We start from the raw sequence: 14,762 nt of genomic DNA, 5'->3' as shown, positions 1-14,762 counted from the left end.
TAAAAAAATGTTTCCACTTATTGCATTAATTCATAAAAATCGTATATTACTTTTAGAACGCAAAACATAAATAAAAATGTAAATTTTTTACCTATCCTGGCCCCTAGGGAGGGTTTACCAAAGAGATGAAGGACTGGGTTATTGTGCAGCCAATAGAGGTAGTTAAGCGTTTTCAGCATGGTTCAAGCCAAAAACCAGTCTGACACTAGCCTCTGTTAAGCAGCCAATGAAGGTTGTGTGTCTTTTTCGAGCAAGGTCAAGGAGAACAACCAAGAGACTAAGGATTTGTCTCTTTTTATTTATGTATGCTTAGCGCTTTTTTTATAATATCTAGGAGGAGAGAAAGAGTTGACTCCTAGAAAGGTGGGAATAAGTAAGTAAAAAAAATTGGAATGGAGAAAGAGTTATTTTGTCTCTTAACATGTAATAAATGGGCCACTAGGCTTTGTTGGGTTTTTAGATAATAGTGGACTTTTCATGATTAAAATTGGGTTTTGGGTAATTCGTATTATTTTTACTAATTTCCTCCATAGCCTACATTATCCTAAATTCCTCATAGACCCAAGGCCTCCCAAGTGGGCCGAAGGTCTAATCAGACTGGATAAAATGGGCTCGTTCACATTCTTTAGCCTACCAAACCACAGCCCACGTAGAAGTCCCCGAAGCGTGGCTTGGGTCCATGTACCATACCTTAGGTCGTGTTTTGGGATTTCGGCCGAATCCGTGCCGTGTGATTTTTCAGGCATCAACACCTAACAACTATAATAATTGCCACTAACCGCGCGGCCGCACCAGCTGGGCGCACAGCCGTGCATCCTCTTCGAGCTTGTCACGACCCCAAAGATGGGACCATGATTATTGGAGTTTAATTAAACAAAATTAACTTAATTAAACTGGATTGTTTAACAAAAATAACAAAAATACATACATAAATATCAATATATTTTGCTCTGGAGACTTTCTTTTACAAGTAATATTAAAACAGTCCACAAATTTAAACTTTACACATTTCAGGGACAATGCCAACCAATACATATCATATACAAATATACAGTGCAACTTTAGAATTTAAAAACTGTAAATTTCTAATTAAAATAACCACTTCGAATCTTGCGCATTCAATCCATTGGCGTCAGCTTACCACGTTGCTAGTCAAGCTACTAACTATGGAGGGAGGGGTTAAAACATTAAAAATAGAGGAAAAATAAGCGAAAGGCCCAATAGGATGTTTTTTAAGAAAACTTTATAAACAAGTAAATAAATGAATGAGTAAGTAAATAAAGATATTCAATTCCAACACAACAGCCAGAACCTAGCATCCCTTTTTCTAAAAGGAAGTATAAACTTTAAATTTTGTATTATAGGCATCAACAAGTAATTTATACTATGATAAATTACTGACACAACCACAAGCACAGGTCTTAACACCACCGTAGTGGCCCAGTCTGCGTTTCGGGTTCTGCCCCTAAGGATACTCTTTACATATCCTTTCTAGGCCATCAGCAAGCTTACTAGTTCACAAGATATCTTTTCTTAAGAAATCATTCATTAAAACTTTGAAATAGTTCATTATGATTCCAACAGCTAAAATCAAGTTATTGTGTTAAAATACTTTTCTTTATCAATCATATCCTTTCTTTAAAACATTTCGTAAGGCCAAAAACTTTTAAATCAGGCTAACAAAGAAAATGACAAGAAATCCTACATCTTGGTAATTTAGTCTACGGATAACTTAACGCTGTCTAAATGTCTATTCTTGAAGCTCTACGGCTCGCTCTGAACCTCAACGAATCCATTCGATTCACCTCGATTTATGAGCACAGTACTAGTAGACTTTTCAACGAAGTTGAATTGGCACAAACGGATGTCACCGTTGCGTTCAGCACATCAAAACGAGTCATGATATGGTCTCAGATCTTCGATCGGACGTCAAGAACCTCAAGAACTAATAATCGCCGGAATCCGGCCACCAGCGGCGGCGGCGGATGTTTTCAGAGCATATTTCCACGGCGGACTTGGTCCCCCCCAAATCGACCCTTATAAGTTCAATGGTGCAGTCAATTTCACTCAATTCGGCCTCTATCTAATCCGATCAAACCCAAAAACGTCGACAAAATTTGACGACTTTGATCTTAATTCTCCTGCTATGGGATCTCAAAATTGGTTGAGGGCTTTCATTACCTGTGATCTACTGAGCATCTTGACACCAAAATCACGATGATCCAACGGTTAAATCGTCGGAACCACCCTACAACATGAAAACGTCGGCTGTGAGCTCTAATCTCCTGTAATCGAAGGTGGAACCTAAATTTAAGTTGGGGCTTTTAATCAATGTCTCGTTTTGAGTCTAACGAGCCCGACGGTGTTGCTCATGATGGCCAAAAAGGCATAGTTCGGCGAGCGGCGGTGGCGGCCGAATTTCGTAGCTCTGGTGAGGTAGCTTCGGCGAGAATCGAGGGATGCCGCTGGTTGGGCTTTCTTCGTCTCTTTGAGCTCAGTCAATAGGGACCGGAATCACTCTGATCGGAGGTCGAACGACAAAGTTACAATGAGAAGTTTTAGTGGTTTTCAGAAATTTGGCCGGCGATTGCGGCTGATTCCGGCAGAGTTGGCGGTCATGCGCATGTCAACGTGTTAACGTGCTTAGCTCATCGAGATCTTTACAATGAGCCGGGAGGTATAAAAAACGGATACCGAAATTCTCAACACTTAAAATTGTTTGAAGGACAACAGTGTTATTTCAAAACAATCCTTTTTAAAGGAGAAAGGTCATTTACGAGATAATTATAACTGAGAATCTTTCACTAATCTCAGAATAATTAACACTAACTATCGGATTTAATTAATTAATCTCAATTAATTTAATTGGATGTTACAGAGTTGATTGAAGTTTGGATCATTTTTTACCCTTGATCTGAATTGGAGGGCCAAGATTGCTCCTTTAGAGGTGATGTGAGAGACCACTAAGTCACAAAAATCCTAATTTTGAGAGACACTTATCAAGAAAGATTTGAGACACAAACTTCAGAACAAGAGAGAGCTTGCAGGCTGAAAATTGAAGGATTTTTCTTGGAGACATCTTGGAAGATTCTTGAATATTGAAGCATTGAAGACCACTCTACCATAATTTCCTCTTAATCTCCTCTTTTTATTTTAATTTTAATTTAAAAATTGTAATTGTGATATTGTGACAACATGGTTGCTTTTATGTTTTTCATGATGATTATGCTTATAGATTTGACCATGTGTGGCTAGATTTTTAATCTAGGGCCTTGATGTAGCTTGCTTGAACTATGTTGTGAATATTTAGCTGGTTGTTAATGAAATCTTGACTTGATCATTTGTGTTTCTCTTGAACTTAATGCCTCAAGTTGATTGGAAAATAGACTAGTTTCTTTGATATTTGGGTTGATGCTCGGGAGAGATTAGTTCGAATATCGGTATAGGGAAATACAATCTAATGTTGTTGTGAGACTGGGAGGTGATCAACACGTACGTAATTATTATGAGAATCTTGGTAATTGTGAGACTGAGAGGTGATCAAATGCTTAGATCCTCATTAAAAGGTTGAGCTTAATGAATGTGTTTATACCCAAGTTAGATAGGGATATTGGTTTATTTATTTGCACATGTTGTTTTACTTGACGCTCGGGAGAGGTAGTGAGACTAATTTAAAAAACTTAGATTAATGAATTGAATTAAATTAATTAGCAACCACTAAATAGGAAGACATATGGAGAGCGAAGCCAAGTCAAGACCTTAGAATTCTATTATTATTTTTATTTTCACTCATAGTTTCGATATTTAGTTACTTATTTTGTTAGATCTTTTGTTCTAGCATTAATAGTTAAATTAATTTACTTTTCTTGCTTCAATTGCTTAATTCACTCCTTGATAAAATTTAGTCACGAACACTCACGGTACTTAGTTTAATTCTTAAAAATTCAATCCTTATGGGGACGATATTCGACTTTAATCATTTTATTACTTTCGCGACTTGTGCACTTGTGGAAAATTTTGCAACAATCATACAGAATTCGGGCTCCTCTTTTTTGTTGCATCAAATTAAGTTCTGTAACATCTCAGCTCAACGTTTTCAGGTAACTACTCTTCTTCAACTAGCTTTTTTAGATGTTCAACTTCGCTACTTTGGACATATTTCCTTATTTCCTACAAAATAATATTGTGTTGTTATGTTTTTCATTTTCCTTTGATCTACCAATGAGGAAATGCAAGAAATGAAAGTAAAGTGGCTAGCATACCAAAATGTGTTGATGCTTCAGTTTTTCCTTTTAACTCATTGCACGAGAAGTTGCGTTTTACATATGCACTTGGATCAAAGTTTTTTTTTTTTTTTTTTTTTTTCTTTTGTTGAAATTTGGATCATAGAACTAGTTTCTTCTGTTATGGATTTAAATCAAGCAATAACAGCGATCTGAAGAAAGCACCTCTTATGTTGCAGGGAAATTTATTCCTGGATACTCAGTTGAAAAAAAAAATAAAAAAATAAAACATTGTGGATGGGACTATACTCTAAAATCACAATTGCTTCTCTCGAAAATTCCGAATGAAGCTCGTGGACACTTATTTGACAAAAACTCAAGGCACAATGATTATTATATCAAGTCATCAATGGAGTAATCTGGTAACTCATGAAAGTTTAAATTGATAAGTGTAATTTAGTTGCCTCGCTTTTCTTTACTAATTGTGTTCCAAATTGTATATAAACGCTAATGTTCAGGTTTATTAGAATGTACGAATCTGAGATGTGATTACAAGGAGACTTTTATAATTTTGGATTGACATTTTCACTGCTGAAATTCGAATGACATCATCAGATCAATCCACAATTCACCACCGTTTTTCTCTTTTGTTCTTTGTAGATTCATGTCATAGTAATAACGTCTATCCAAAAATTTTTCAAAGAGGTAAACTATCTCTTGTTTTTCATTTGTTTTTTTTTTTTTTCATGATGAAGTTCCAACTCATCTTATATGTATAATATTCACCCCATGTGAGTAGCTAACATATTTAAATGTGGCGGCAAAATCAATACCAAAAATTATTATGATTTAGTCAACTTACCTTGCAAGTTGTAGGTTGCAAGTTGCACCATTATATGAGAAACAAAGACGGCTTTTTTGGCTAATTTTACACAAACCAGCCTCTGTATCATTATCAACTGCAGGTTTCAAAATTTTCATTCTAACAAGTTTGCAATTGCATTGAAAAATTACAAATGAAATATTAAATATCTACACACTAGTTATAAATTATGTGTGCGTTTCTTTTTTAAACAAATATCCACTCATTTTTTGTTAGTTGCCAAGAAAAAAATCATAAAAATCTTCATTAAAACCCGCACCAGCAAACTCAAACCATCGAGAAATCATGCATTTTCCTTAGTCTGTTACTTAATGTCTCACCTAGACATTAATGACCTTTTTTTTGTGTATAAAATCGTTCATCAACCAGTTTTTTTCCGGAAATAAAATACCAACTTTCTCTACCTCCTTTTTTTTTTTTGTCCCGATGAGGTTCCAACTCATTCCAACCGTAAAATATTCACACCATGCGAGTAAATACAATATTTCAATGTGGCAGCACAATCAAATGCCAAAAAATATTCACAGCTTGTGATTAGATACCATGCAAGTTGCACCATCATATTAAAAAAATTCAAAGAAGACTTTTTCTTACTTTTTTGTTTTTTTTTTATTACAGCTAGCCTTAATATTATTTAATGTTTCTAATCAGAGCTCCTAACTCCTTCATCCATTTTTATGTCCAGATCTTTCACAAACAATTCCTCTATTGTCACTAAATCATTCACAGAGAGAAGTATAGTGCCCTTGTGAAAACAACTCCGAATCTGAGTATGGCTGAAGCTCTAGTCTCATTACTCATTGAGCATTTCGGTTCCATGGCTCTTGAGTGGATTGAAGGGGAAGTGCGGCTGGTCAAAGGTGTGGATGAAGATGTTGCGAACCTCAAGGCCAATCTTGAGGACATTCAAGCAGTGCTTGAGGATGCTGAGCAGAAGCAACTGAACGATGCGAGTCTAAAGAGATGGTTGGATAAGCTCAAAAATGCGACGCACGACATGGATGATGTTCTGGACGACTGGAGCACTGCCATTCTTGAATTCAAAATCAAGAAAGAAGAGGAAGCTGAGAACAATGCTTCTTCATCAAACAAGAAGGTGTGTTTTCCTATGCCCCCTTCTTGCTTCTGTTTTACCAGAGTCAAACTACTTACTTTGCGTCGTGACATTGCTCTCAAAATCAAAGAACTGAACCAAGACCTGGATAGGATTGCCAAAGATAAAGATAAATACAATCTTAACATAAAGAGGATCGTTGAACAACCTGAGCATCGACAGACTACTTTCCTTATTGATGAAACCAAAGTTCAAGGTCGAGATGAGGATAAGAGTCTATTAATGAGCAAATTGTTGAGTGAGAGTAGTGATGATGGGAGACGACTTGATATCATCCCCATTGTGGGGATGGGCGGTCTCGGAAAAACTACTCTTGCCCAGCTAGCTTATAATGATGAGACGATTAAGACCCACTTTGATAAGCGAATTTGGGTGTGCGTCTCAGATCCTTTCGAGGAGGTCAAGATTGCCAAGGCAATTATTGAAGGCCTCGGAAGTAGTGGTCCAAGTTCAGTCGAATTGAATGCTTTAGTGCGCTGCATTCATGAGTCTGTTGAGGGAAAGAAATTTCTTCTCGTCCTAGATGATGTATTGTTCTCGTCCTGGATGATGTATGGCTTGAAGATTACAGTAGATGGGAAACTTTACATGTAGCTCTTCAAAATGGTGCTATAGGGAGTACAATACTGGTGACCACCCGAAAGCAAGAGGTTTCGATCATGATGGGGGTAGCCACACACCAGATTAGTCTGGAAAGATTGTCTGAGGAGCATTGTTGGTTAATTTTTAGCCAATTGGCATTCATGGAAAGAACAACAGAGGAGCGCGCAGAATTAGAAACTATTGGTAGGCAAATTGCAAGAAAATCAAGTGGCTTGCCCCTTGTTGCTAAAACTTTAGGGAGTCTCATGCGCTTCAAAAAGACCACAAGTCAATGGGAGGACATTTTGTGCAGTGAACTGTGGGAGTCGAAAGATGTTAAAATTAGGGAAATTTTTTGTCCATTTTTACTTAGTTATTACGATCTACCTCCTCTGCAAAAACGTTGTTTTTTATATTGTTCGGTATTTCCTAAAGATTATGATATTGAAATAGATGACTTGATCGAGCTGTGGATGTCACAAGGTTATTTAAGTCAAACAATAAATTCCAAGAAAGAAGGCCGAGATTGTTTTGAAAGTTTAGCTATGCGGTCATTTTTTCAAGATTTCAAAGAGGGTGCATACTATGGAACCATTACTTGCAAAATGCCTGACATAGTTCATGACTTGGATTAATTTTTGATGGGTAGTGAATACGTTCTGATAGAAGTTGATGGTATTAAAGAGAATAAAAAGGAAGTAGATGAAAGCACTCGTCACATGACCTTAGTGGTTGGATCTGAAGACCATTTTCTGACCCTAAGGCACAATGCAAAGAATTTGCACTCAATTTACATTTACGCAGACAGCAACAAACAACATGTTGATAGAGTATTGTTGTTTTCTCATCTGACACGTCTCCGGACGTTAAGTTTGTATGACTGCGACTTTGAAATTTTACCAGAGGATATTGGTTTATTGAAACATCTAAGATATCTAGACTTGTCTGGTAACACTAATTTGAAGGAATTGCCTGGCACATTGTTTAATCTGTATAATCTTTAGACTCTGAGATTGTGTAATTGCAGTTCACTTCCAAGACTACCAGAGAAGATTGCAAAACTGGTCAACTTAAAAAATCTATATATCTAGGGGTGTTGCTTCGAGGGCCTGCCAAAAGGGATAGCAAAATTGACTGGTCTCCTAACTCTTGATATGTTGGTAGTGCCCAAGGAGAGAAAAACATATCTTGATCTCGGAGATCTGAAAGTGTTGAAATACCTTCAATTTCAAAGCGTTCTCAGCATTCACAGGTGCGCAAACGCGGGGAATCTTGATGAGTCTGAGAGGATAAATCTCAACAGTTGGCAACATCTTCTTGACTTGACACTGCGTTTTAGAGAAACTGCTGAGCTGTATGAAATTGGAGAAATTCTTGATGATGATACTGAAATTATGGAATCCTTGCAACCACATCCTAACTTAAAAGCATTAGCAATCTGGGACTACCTAGGTGCAACTGTGTCCCCCACTTGGATGATGTCGCTAACTAATTTGACAAGTCTCGAACTAAACTTTTGTACAAAATGTGAGATTTTACCCCTACTAGGTAAACTGCCTTCTCTTGTTTCGTTGGTTATTTGGTGCTTGGATAGCTTGAAGAAGGTGGGTCCAGAATTCCTTGGAATTACAGAAAGAGACGAAGAAGATCATAGTACAGCTAGAAGGGATCTGGATACTCCATCCGAACCATCCATTATTTCATTTCCGAGATTGAAAAAGCTTAAATTTGATTGGAACGAGGAATAGGAGTGGAAAGTGTGGGAAGGATACAGGATGACAACAACGACACCGAGAAAAATTATGCCATGTCTTCACTCCTTGAAGATTACCAAGTGTCACAACCTAGAAACGCTCGATTTCCTGCAAATGACTCCACTGCAAAAGTTATATGTCAAAAAGTCTAAAATTTTGCAACGAAATGTCCAAAGAGGTACCGGAAAGGAATGGTACAAGATTTCTCATGTCCCAAACATCCAAATCAATAAAAAGTACGTGCAGAAAAATGGTTTTTGGATTCAGAAAGACGAAAGTGACGATGGAGAAACATCATCAAGCGAATGGAACTTGTCGGAAGCAGAAAATGCATGCAACTAGTGTCGGGAAGCTTGGCTCTTAGATCCATGAGGCGGATCATGCTCCAGCATTTTCTGGTAATTTCACTTTATCCTTTCATGCACAAAATTTCTGATCTTACTCGCATATTTTTAGTCTTTGCTTCAAAAGCTTATGTTAACTTGTGGCCCATATGTATTTTCATAATCCCCACTTTGTTTTTCAATAGATTACCTCCTCTCACTATGATATTTTCTTTCGACTCTAGCCTCATTAGCATACACATGTCCAATCGGAAGAAGTATTATCCATATGTGCAGAGACTCAAGCGTTGTGATGATCTTTCCAGATGATTTCTTTCTTATGGTAAGTCATGAAAACGAAAGGACACTTGATGGAAATTTCCAGATTATATGTTAATGATATATTATCCTCATTTTTGGATTTTCCAAATTTTCTTTGGTTCCAAGATTATATGTTAATGACATATTATAGTCTTCAGATTTGTCAGGGGCATGTTTGTATGTTTCTCTACTAAAATAGCCAAGGGCCAAGGACTTTTGCAGCCACAAAAGGACACTTGATGGAAATTTCCAGACTGTCTCACTAGATCAAGTCATCATGATGCATAACCTGTTCTGGGACCACATTGATGTAAATCGGAGAGTAAGTGCACATCTAGCAAAGTGATTGCTTCTGTTCTTTTTATTTTAAGTGAAAGTGTAAATCTCATTTGAATTTCTCTCTCATTTTGTACACAAAAATAAGATTTTTGAATCACTTGTAGAAGGAGAGTATTGATCTTGGAGGAGTAGAAATTTCTGCAAGATTAAGGTATTCTGTTTTTCATGATGTTCAATTGTCATGATGTTAACCTTTTAGCATAGCTCCACATATTAATTTTAGATCTACTGGCCTTTCAGAGCCCTTGGATTTAACTACATGGTTCTGAGGTTTCTAACTTTTATGCTGATGGATGTGCAACACAAAATTATAAGCTGCTATAGGACATGTAGCGGTCGAGGTATGTTTTGCAAAGCCTATCTATTCTATAACCATACAGAAACAAAAAAAAAAAAAAAAAGTTAGATATCATCATACATTTAATAAACCAATGGATTGCGTGCTGCGATCAAGGTTTTCTTTTATGGAAAAGCTACCGACAAATCCAAAACTAGATGTCAACGTCCAATGCCTTTATAGGTATGCAATTAAACCAAATGACAAGTTCATTCTAATGTGTGTCCATTTTTCATTCAGTTATGTATATGTGGTTCCGATTTCTCAATCAGGTGGCATGAGATGGCAAGTGAAAATACTGGTTGCAATTTCAGGTCGAAGAAGAAGGATGAAGACTACTCTATAAGGGTGGTTGTTGGAGCACTTTGGCTCTGGCTTTTGGGTATATGTGCTTCTGTTGACCTTTTCAGGGTATCTTCTGGCACAAATTTGCTATGCAATAAAAACCCAACCATGTCCTGTGTTAACAGAATGCAAGAATACTTTGAACTCTGATTAATCCAAGGCTTCTGTTCCACTCTACGGCGCGGAAATATCTTTCTGGACTGCTTGTTGTATGTCTCTGCATTTTATGACACATATTACTGTGAGATGGCATGATACTGTGATTGGTGATGTGCTAAATCAGTCTGTTCAAGATCAGCATTTTAACTGAAAACAGTTGGGAACGCTTTGCTGCAGAAGACAGTGACAACCGAATTTCTGGAGGGCAAAACTTGCAATTACAGTATTATTGATTCTCTGTTTCTGATTGTTGGTGCATTTACTTATTTTCTTCTGTGCGCTTTGCTCTTGGTTCTGGTCCGTGTTATTGTGTTATGTTTGCATGAACACATACTACCACGCATGTATGGTGTACTTTATATTATTCTCTTCAGATTTGGTTATGTTAATGTCAGATTTGTGATTCAATCAATCAATAACATCTACATGTGCCATGTAAATTCTTTCATGACATTTGAAAGTAAAGAAGAATTTGATTAGAAACAATTCTTGACACTAGAAAAAAGAGGACTGAGGGAAGAAACTCTTGCTCTTCGCCAAAATGCAAAGCTCAATTATGAGAAGGAAATACAAAACACACCCACCAAACATAAAAAATTGCAAAAAGAAAAAGGAGGAAATTTTCTTAATAACTCTTTACTTGATCAGGGCCAAGCCAAAACCGCAGCTCCAATTTATCATGTACGTAGTGGAAAGGATTTTGGAATTGTTATGAAACCATTTTCCAGACTTGTAATATCCCATTTTATTAGAATGACAATTCCTATATTTTAAACTCAATTGAATAAATATTTTTCCTAGAATGACATTTCATATATTGCTCCTATTATACTTTACTTCAATCACCCTACATCACATATTTATTATATTTATAAATATTTATCATATCCTAGTAATAAATATACGACAAACCAAAAGGAAATACGACAAGTTACCCTCCTCGTTGTGTTTTTTTTTTTAATCTTCTGATGTACTAAATCATATGTGAGTGGATAATATATCTAATAGTAATAGGCAGATTCTTAGCTTCGTTACACTATAATTACAAGATGAAAAGAAAAGAATCACCAAGTTTTACTTTATAAAAGCTGGATTCATCAAAGCCTTTTCTCTTTTTCTCTCTCTTTTTCCTTCACTTTTCCTTTCTCTTTCTCTCTTTTCTAGGCATTTTGTAGTAACATTTAAGGCAGTTCATAAACCCGCAAAATCCGTAGACCTAATGTCGCATCCCCCCAAACAAGGGTCGGTAACGTGGAGTTCGATTAAAGGTTAAACGCACAATAATAAAGAAAATTTCCAAACGAGCCCCACAATTAACTGGAAAATATAAAGTACAAGGAGAGGTTCTAACTCCTGAGCCTCTGACAACACACAGGGCTTCACCCACAGGACATACAGTATTGTACATACATGAACATGTAAATAATCATTACAGACATCGACCACAGTCTAGAAATCTAAATATCAGAGTTACAGAATTCACAAATTCCTTACATTTATATCCAAGAGGATGAACACAATCCTCACTTGATTGATCAGTAGCAATAATCCAGCTACTCCGCACCACTCCTAGAGTCTCCTGGGAGGGGTTTAATATTCATAAAACAGTAAAACGTGAGTGAAAGACCCAATAGGATATAATTTGAAATAACTTTAAAATAAATGAATAAATAAATAAGCGAGTGAATAAGTAAATGGATAACTAAATAAAATTAGACATTCAGTTCCAACACAACAGCCGGAACCTCACATCCTTTTTCTCAAAGGAAATATAACTGAAAATTACCGTATTACAAGCATCAGCAAGTAATTTATACAAATTACTTACACAACCACGTGCACAAGCCTTCCCGAGCCGGGTTTCGGGTTCTGCCCCTAAGGATGCACTCTCCATATCCTATCTAGGCCATCAGCAAATTTTACCGATTCGTAAGATCTCATTTCTTAAGAAATCATTCATTAAACTTTCTGAAATCGTTATTAAAATCTCACGAACTACATAAGCCGTGGGCCCCATGAACTACAACAAGTCATGGGTTCCATGAACTACAACAAGTCATGGTTTGCTTTCTTTAAAACATTTACAAGGCCAAAATCTTTCTTGAAAATCAGGCTCACAAGGAAAAGGGGATAGAAATCCTACCTCTCAAGTATCGAACCTGTGACTAGCGTGGCTCTATTCCGGCTTCTGCTTCTTCAAAGCCTCTCAATCTGAGTCCTCAACTAGCACTGATACAAAACAACACTTTAGGATTTAATCCTCATTCCTAAAGCATTTCAATCTCAATTACAAGCCAAGATGTCCTATTAGTGTGCCCTAATCCAATTTCATGTTTGAAATCATCATTCCAAGGATTTTTAATCTTAAACCATGGATTAAATATGCTAATCCATCTATTTTAAGTCCCCAAATGAAGCTAATATGGGTTCTCCTCGAAAACAGAGGTCAAAACAGCATTTTCAGGAAAAACAGGGTCAAACCCCGTGTACACCGGTCGAGCGGTGATAGAGCAGTGAAACACCACCGGTCGACCGGTGGTGTGCACTCCGATCGACTGAACCGGCCGACCCACAGGTTGAACTGTTGCCATGCGATCCGGTCGACCGGATAGGTCGACCGGTGGAATCAGCAGGGTGAGGGAACTCGCCAAAACCAGTCTGAAAACCTGCAATCTCAGTTCCAAATTGAAATATCTCAAAGGAAAACCACTAGATCTGTGTTCTAGGTACTAAATCAAGTCCAAAGAACCCAAGATCTCCAATTTCTACCATGATTTTACTCAAAATCCATTTTAAACCAAAAATAAGTTTTGAAGTCTGAAAATCCAAGATTCAAGAGAAGTTTATCAGAAATCTTACTTCAAATCTTTCTCTTGACGTTGAAAACTTCTTTAAATCTTTCTTTGGTTCAAGATCCGGTTGATTTGAGACAAAAACGAGTGAGAGAGAGAGAGAGTATGCACGGGAAAGGAAAGAAAGGAAAAGAAAAGAAAAAGGAAAGAAAAAGGAAAAAGAAATAAATGACATGTGTCCAATATTTAAAATGACAGTCCAGAAATGTGCACATACACACTTCTAGGTAAAAATGTAAATACTGAGAATATTTAATTACCTTGGAATTATTTAAATTCACTCGTCAGAAATATTTATTAATTAATAATCAATTAATTAATCCAGATTAGGCACACTAATAAATCTCAATTACCTTAATTAATCTCATTTAATTCTTCAGGGTTTTACAACTCAACCCCCTTAAGGAATTTCGTCCTCAAAATTAGGGCTCACCTCAAAGTGTAAACAGATGCGGGTACTGCTCCTGCATCATCGTTTCAAGCTCCCATGTCGCTTCCTTAACTCCATGAACCTGCCACAACACTTTTACTAATGGAATCTCACGATGACGCAGACTGATAACTCTATGAAAATAGAGTTAATTGAGCATTTCCCAGGCTTAAATTATTACCTAGAGGGTAATTAGTTTTAGTTTTATCCTTTATTTTGTCTTGTTTGTAGTTTTTAGTTAGTTATGTTTCATGAATTCTCTCTCTTGTGTTTGGCGTTTAAAAAGAGCTAATCCGGGTGTATGTTGTGATTATTTTCAGCTTTGAGAAAGCATTGTCGTCTTGGAGGCTAGCAACAACTTGTCGTTTTGGAATTTTCAAGGAAATCCTAGTCAGCATTGCTGTGCATTGCTGCAGCAAGGCGAGCTGGGCCAGACATGCATGTTGCTGACAGCTATACCTGAGCTGGAAGAATGGGCTGATTTTACTGTGAAGGGTGCTGATTTAGCTGCTGCTTGGAGGCTTCCTCAGGGGCTGCCACGTGTAATTAGGGTACAATAAGTACCTGCAGCTGCAAGAGAAGAATGTGTCATTGGTCATATTTTTGAACGCAGAGGTGGCTGAACTTGGAAAAGGAAACCACCTCCATTTTTCTAATCAAGTACCATTTCCAGTACTGAGGAGGAAGAAGAAGAAAACGTCAAAGAGATTTAAACGTGAAAGACCATCTGTTGATGCAAGAGCAGCTAGAGGAAACCTTGGAAAAGGGGGATTCGGATTCTCTCATCATCATTTTAGTCTTTCTTATTCTCATTACTTTGTTTGTCTTGTTAAAGAATATTTACTCTTCTTCTTGAATCTGAACTTGAATTCATAAATATATTTCTATGAGATTATGATTTGTTGGCTGAGGTTGTTGATTTGTTAAATATTAAGTTGCTAGTTGATGTTGAATGGATTTGATGATTATTTCTTTGTTTATTCAAGTGAGCTGAATTTGTGCCTTAACTGTGATTGGGAAATCATAAGAGGGGAGTACAGCTTGATTAGATCTGGGAAGATTTAGTTGAGTGGAAATAACTTGAGTAATGCAAGTTCTTA

General features: G+C 36.9%; 1 protein-coding gene across 1 annotated transcript; it reads left to right on the top strand.

Moving 5' to 3' along the window:
• The first annotated feature begins 5,878 nt into the window (after window positions 1–5,878).
• LOC21405654 (putative disease resistance protein RGA1) lies at window positions 5,879–6,814 on the top strand. Its single transcript, XM_010104675.1, has one exon. The coding sequence runs from the start codon at window positions 5,879–5,881 to the stop codon at window positions 6,812–6,814; it is 936 nt and encodes a 311-aa protein (XP_010102977.1).
• Window positions 6,815–14,762: the final 7,948 nt, after the last annotated feature.

The sequence above is a fragment of the Morus notabilis genome, unplaced genomic scaffold (assembly GCF_000414095.1).
Source record: "Morus notabilis unplaced genomic scaffold, ASM41409v2 Scaffold317, whole genome shotgun sequence".
In the NCBI taxonomy this organism is placed as follows: Eukaryota; Viridiplantae; Streptophyta; class Magnoliopsida; order Rosales; family Moraceae; genus Morus; species Morus notabilis.
The sequence above is the reverse complement of the archived record's forward strand: the minus strand, read 5'-3'. Positions and strand labels throughout refer to the sequence as shown.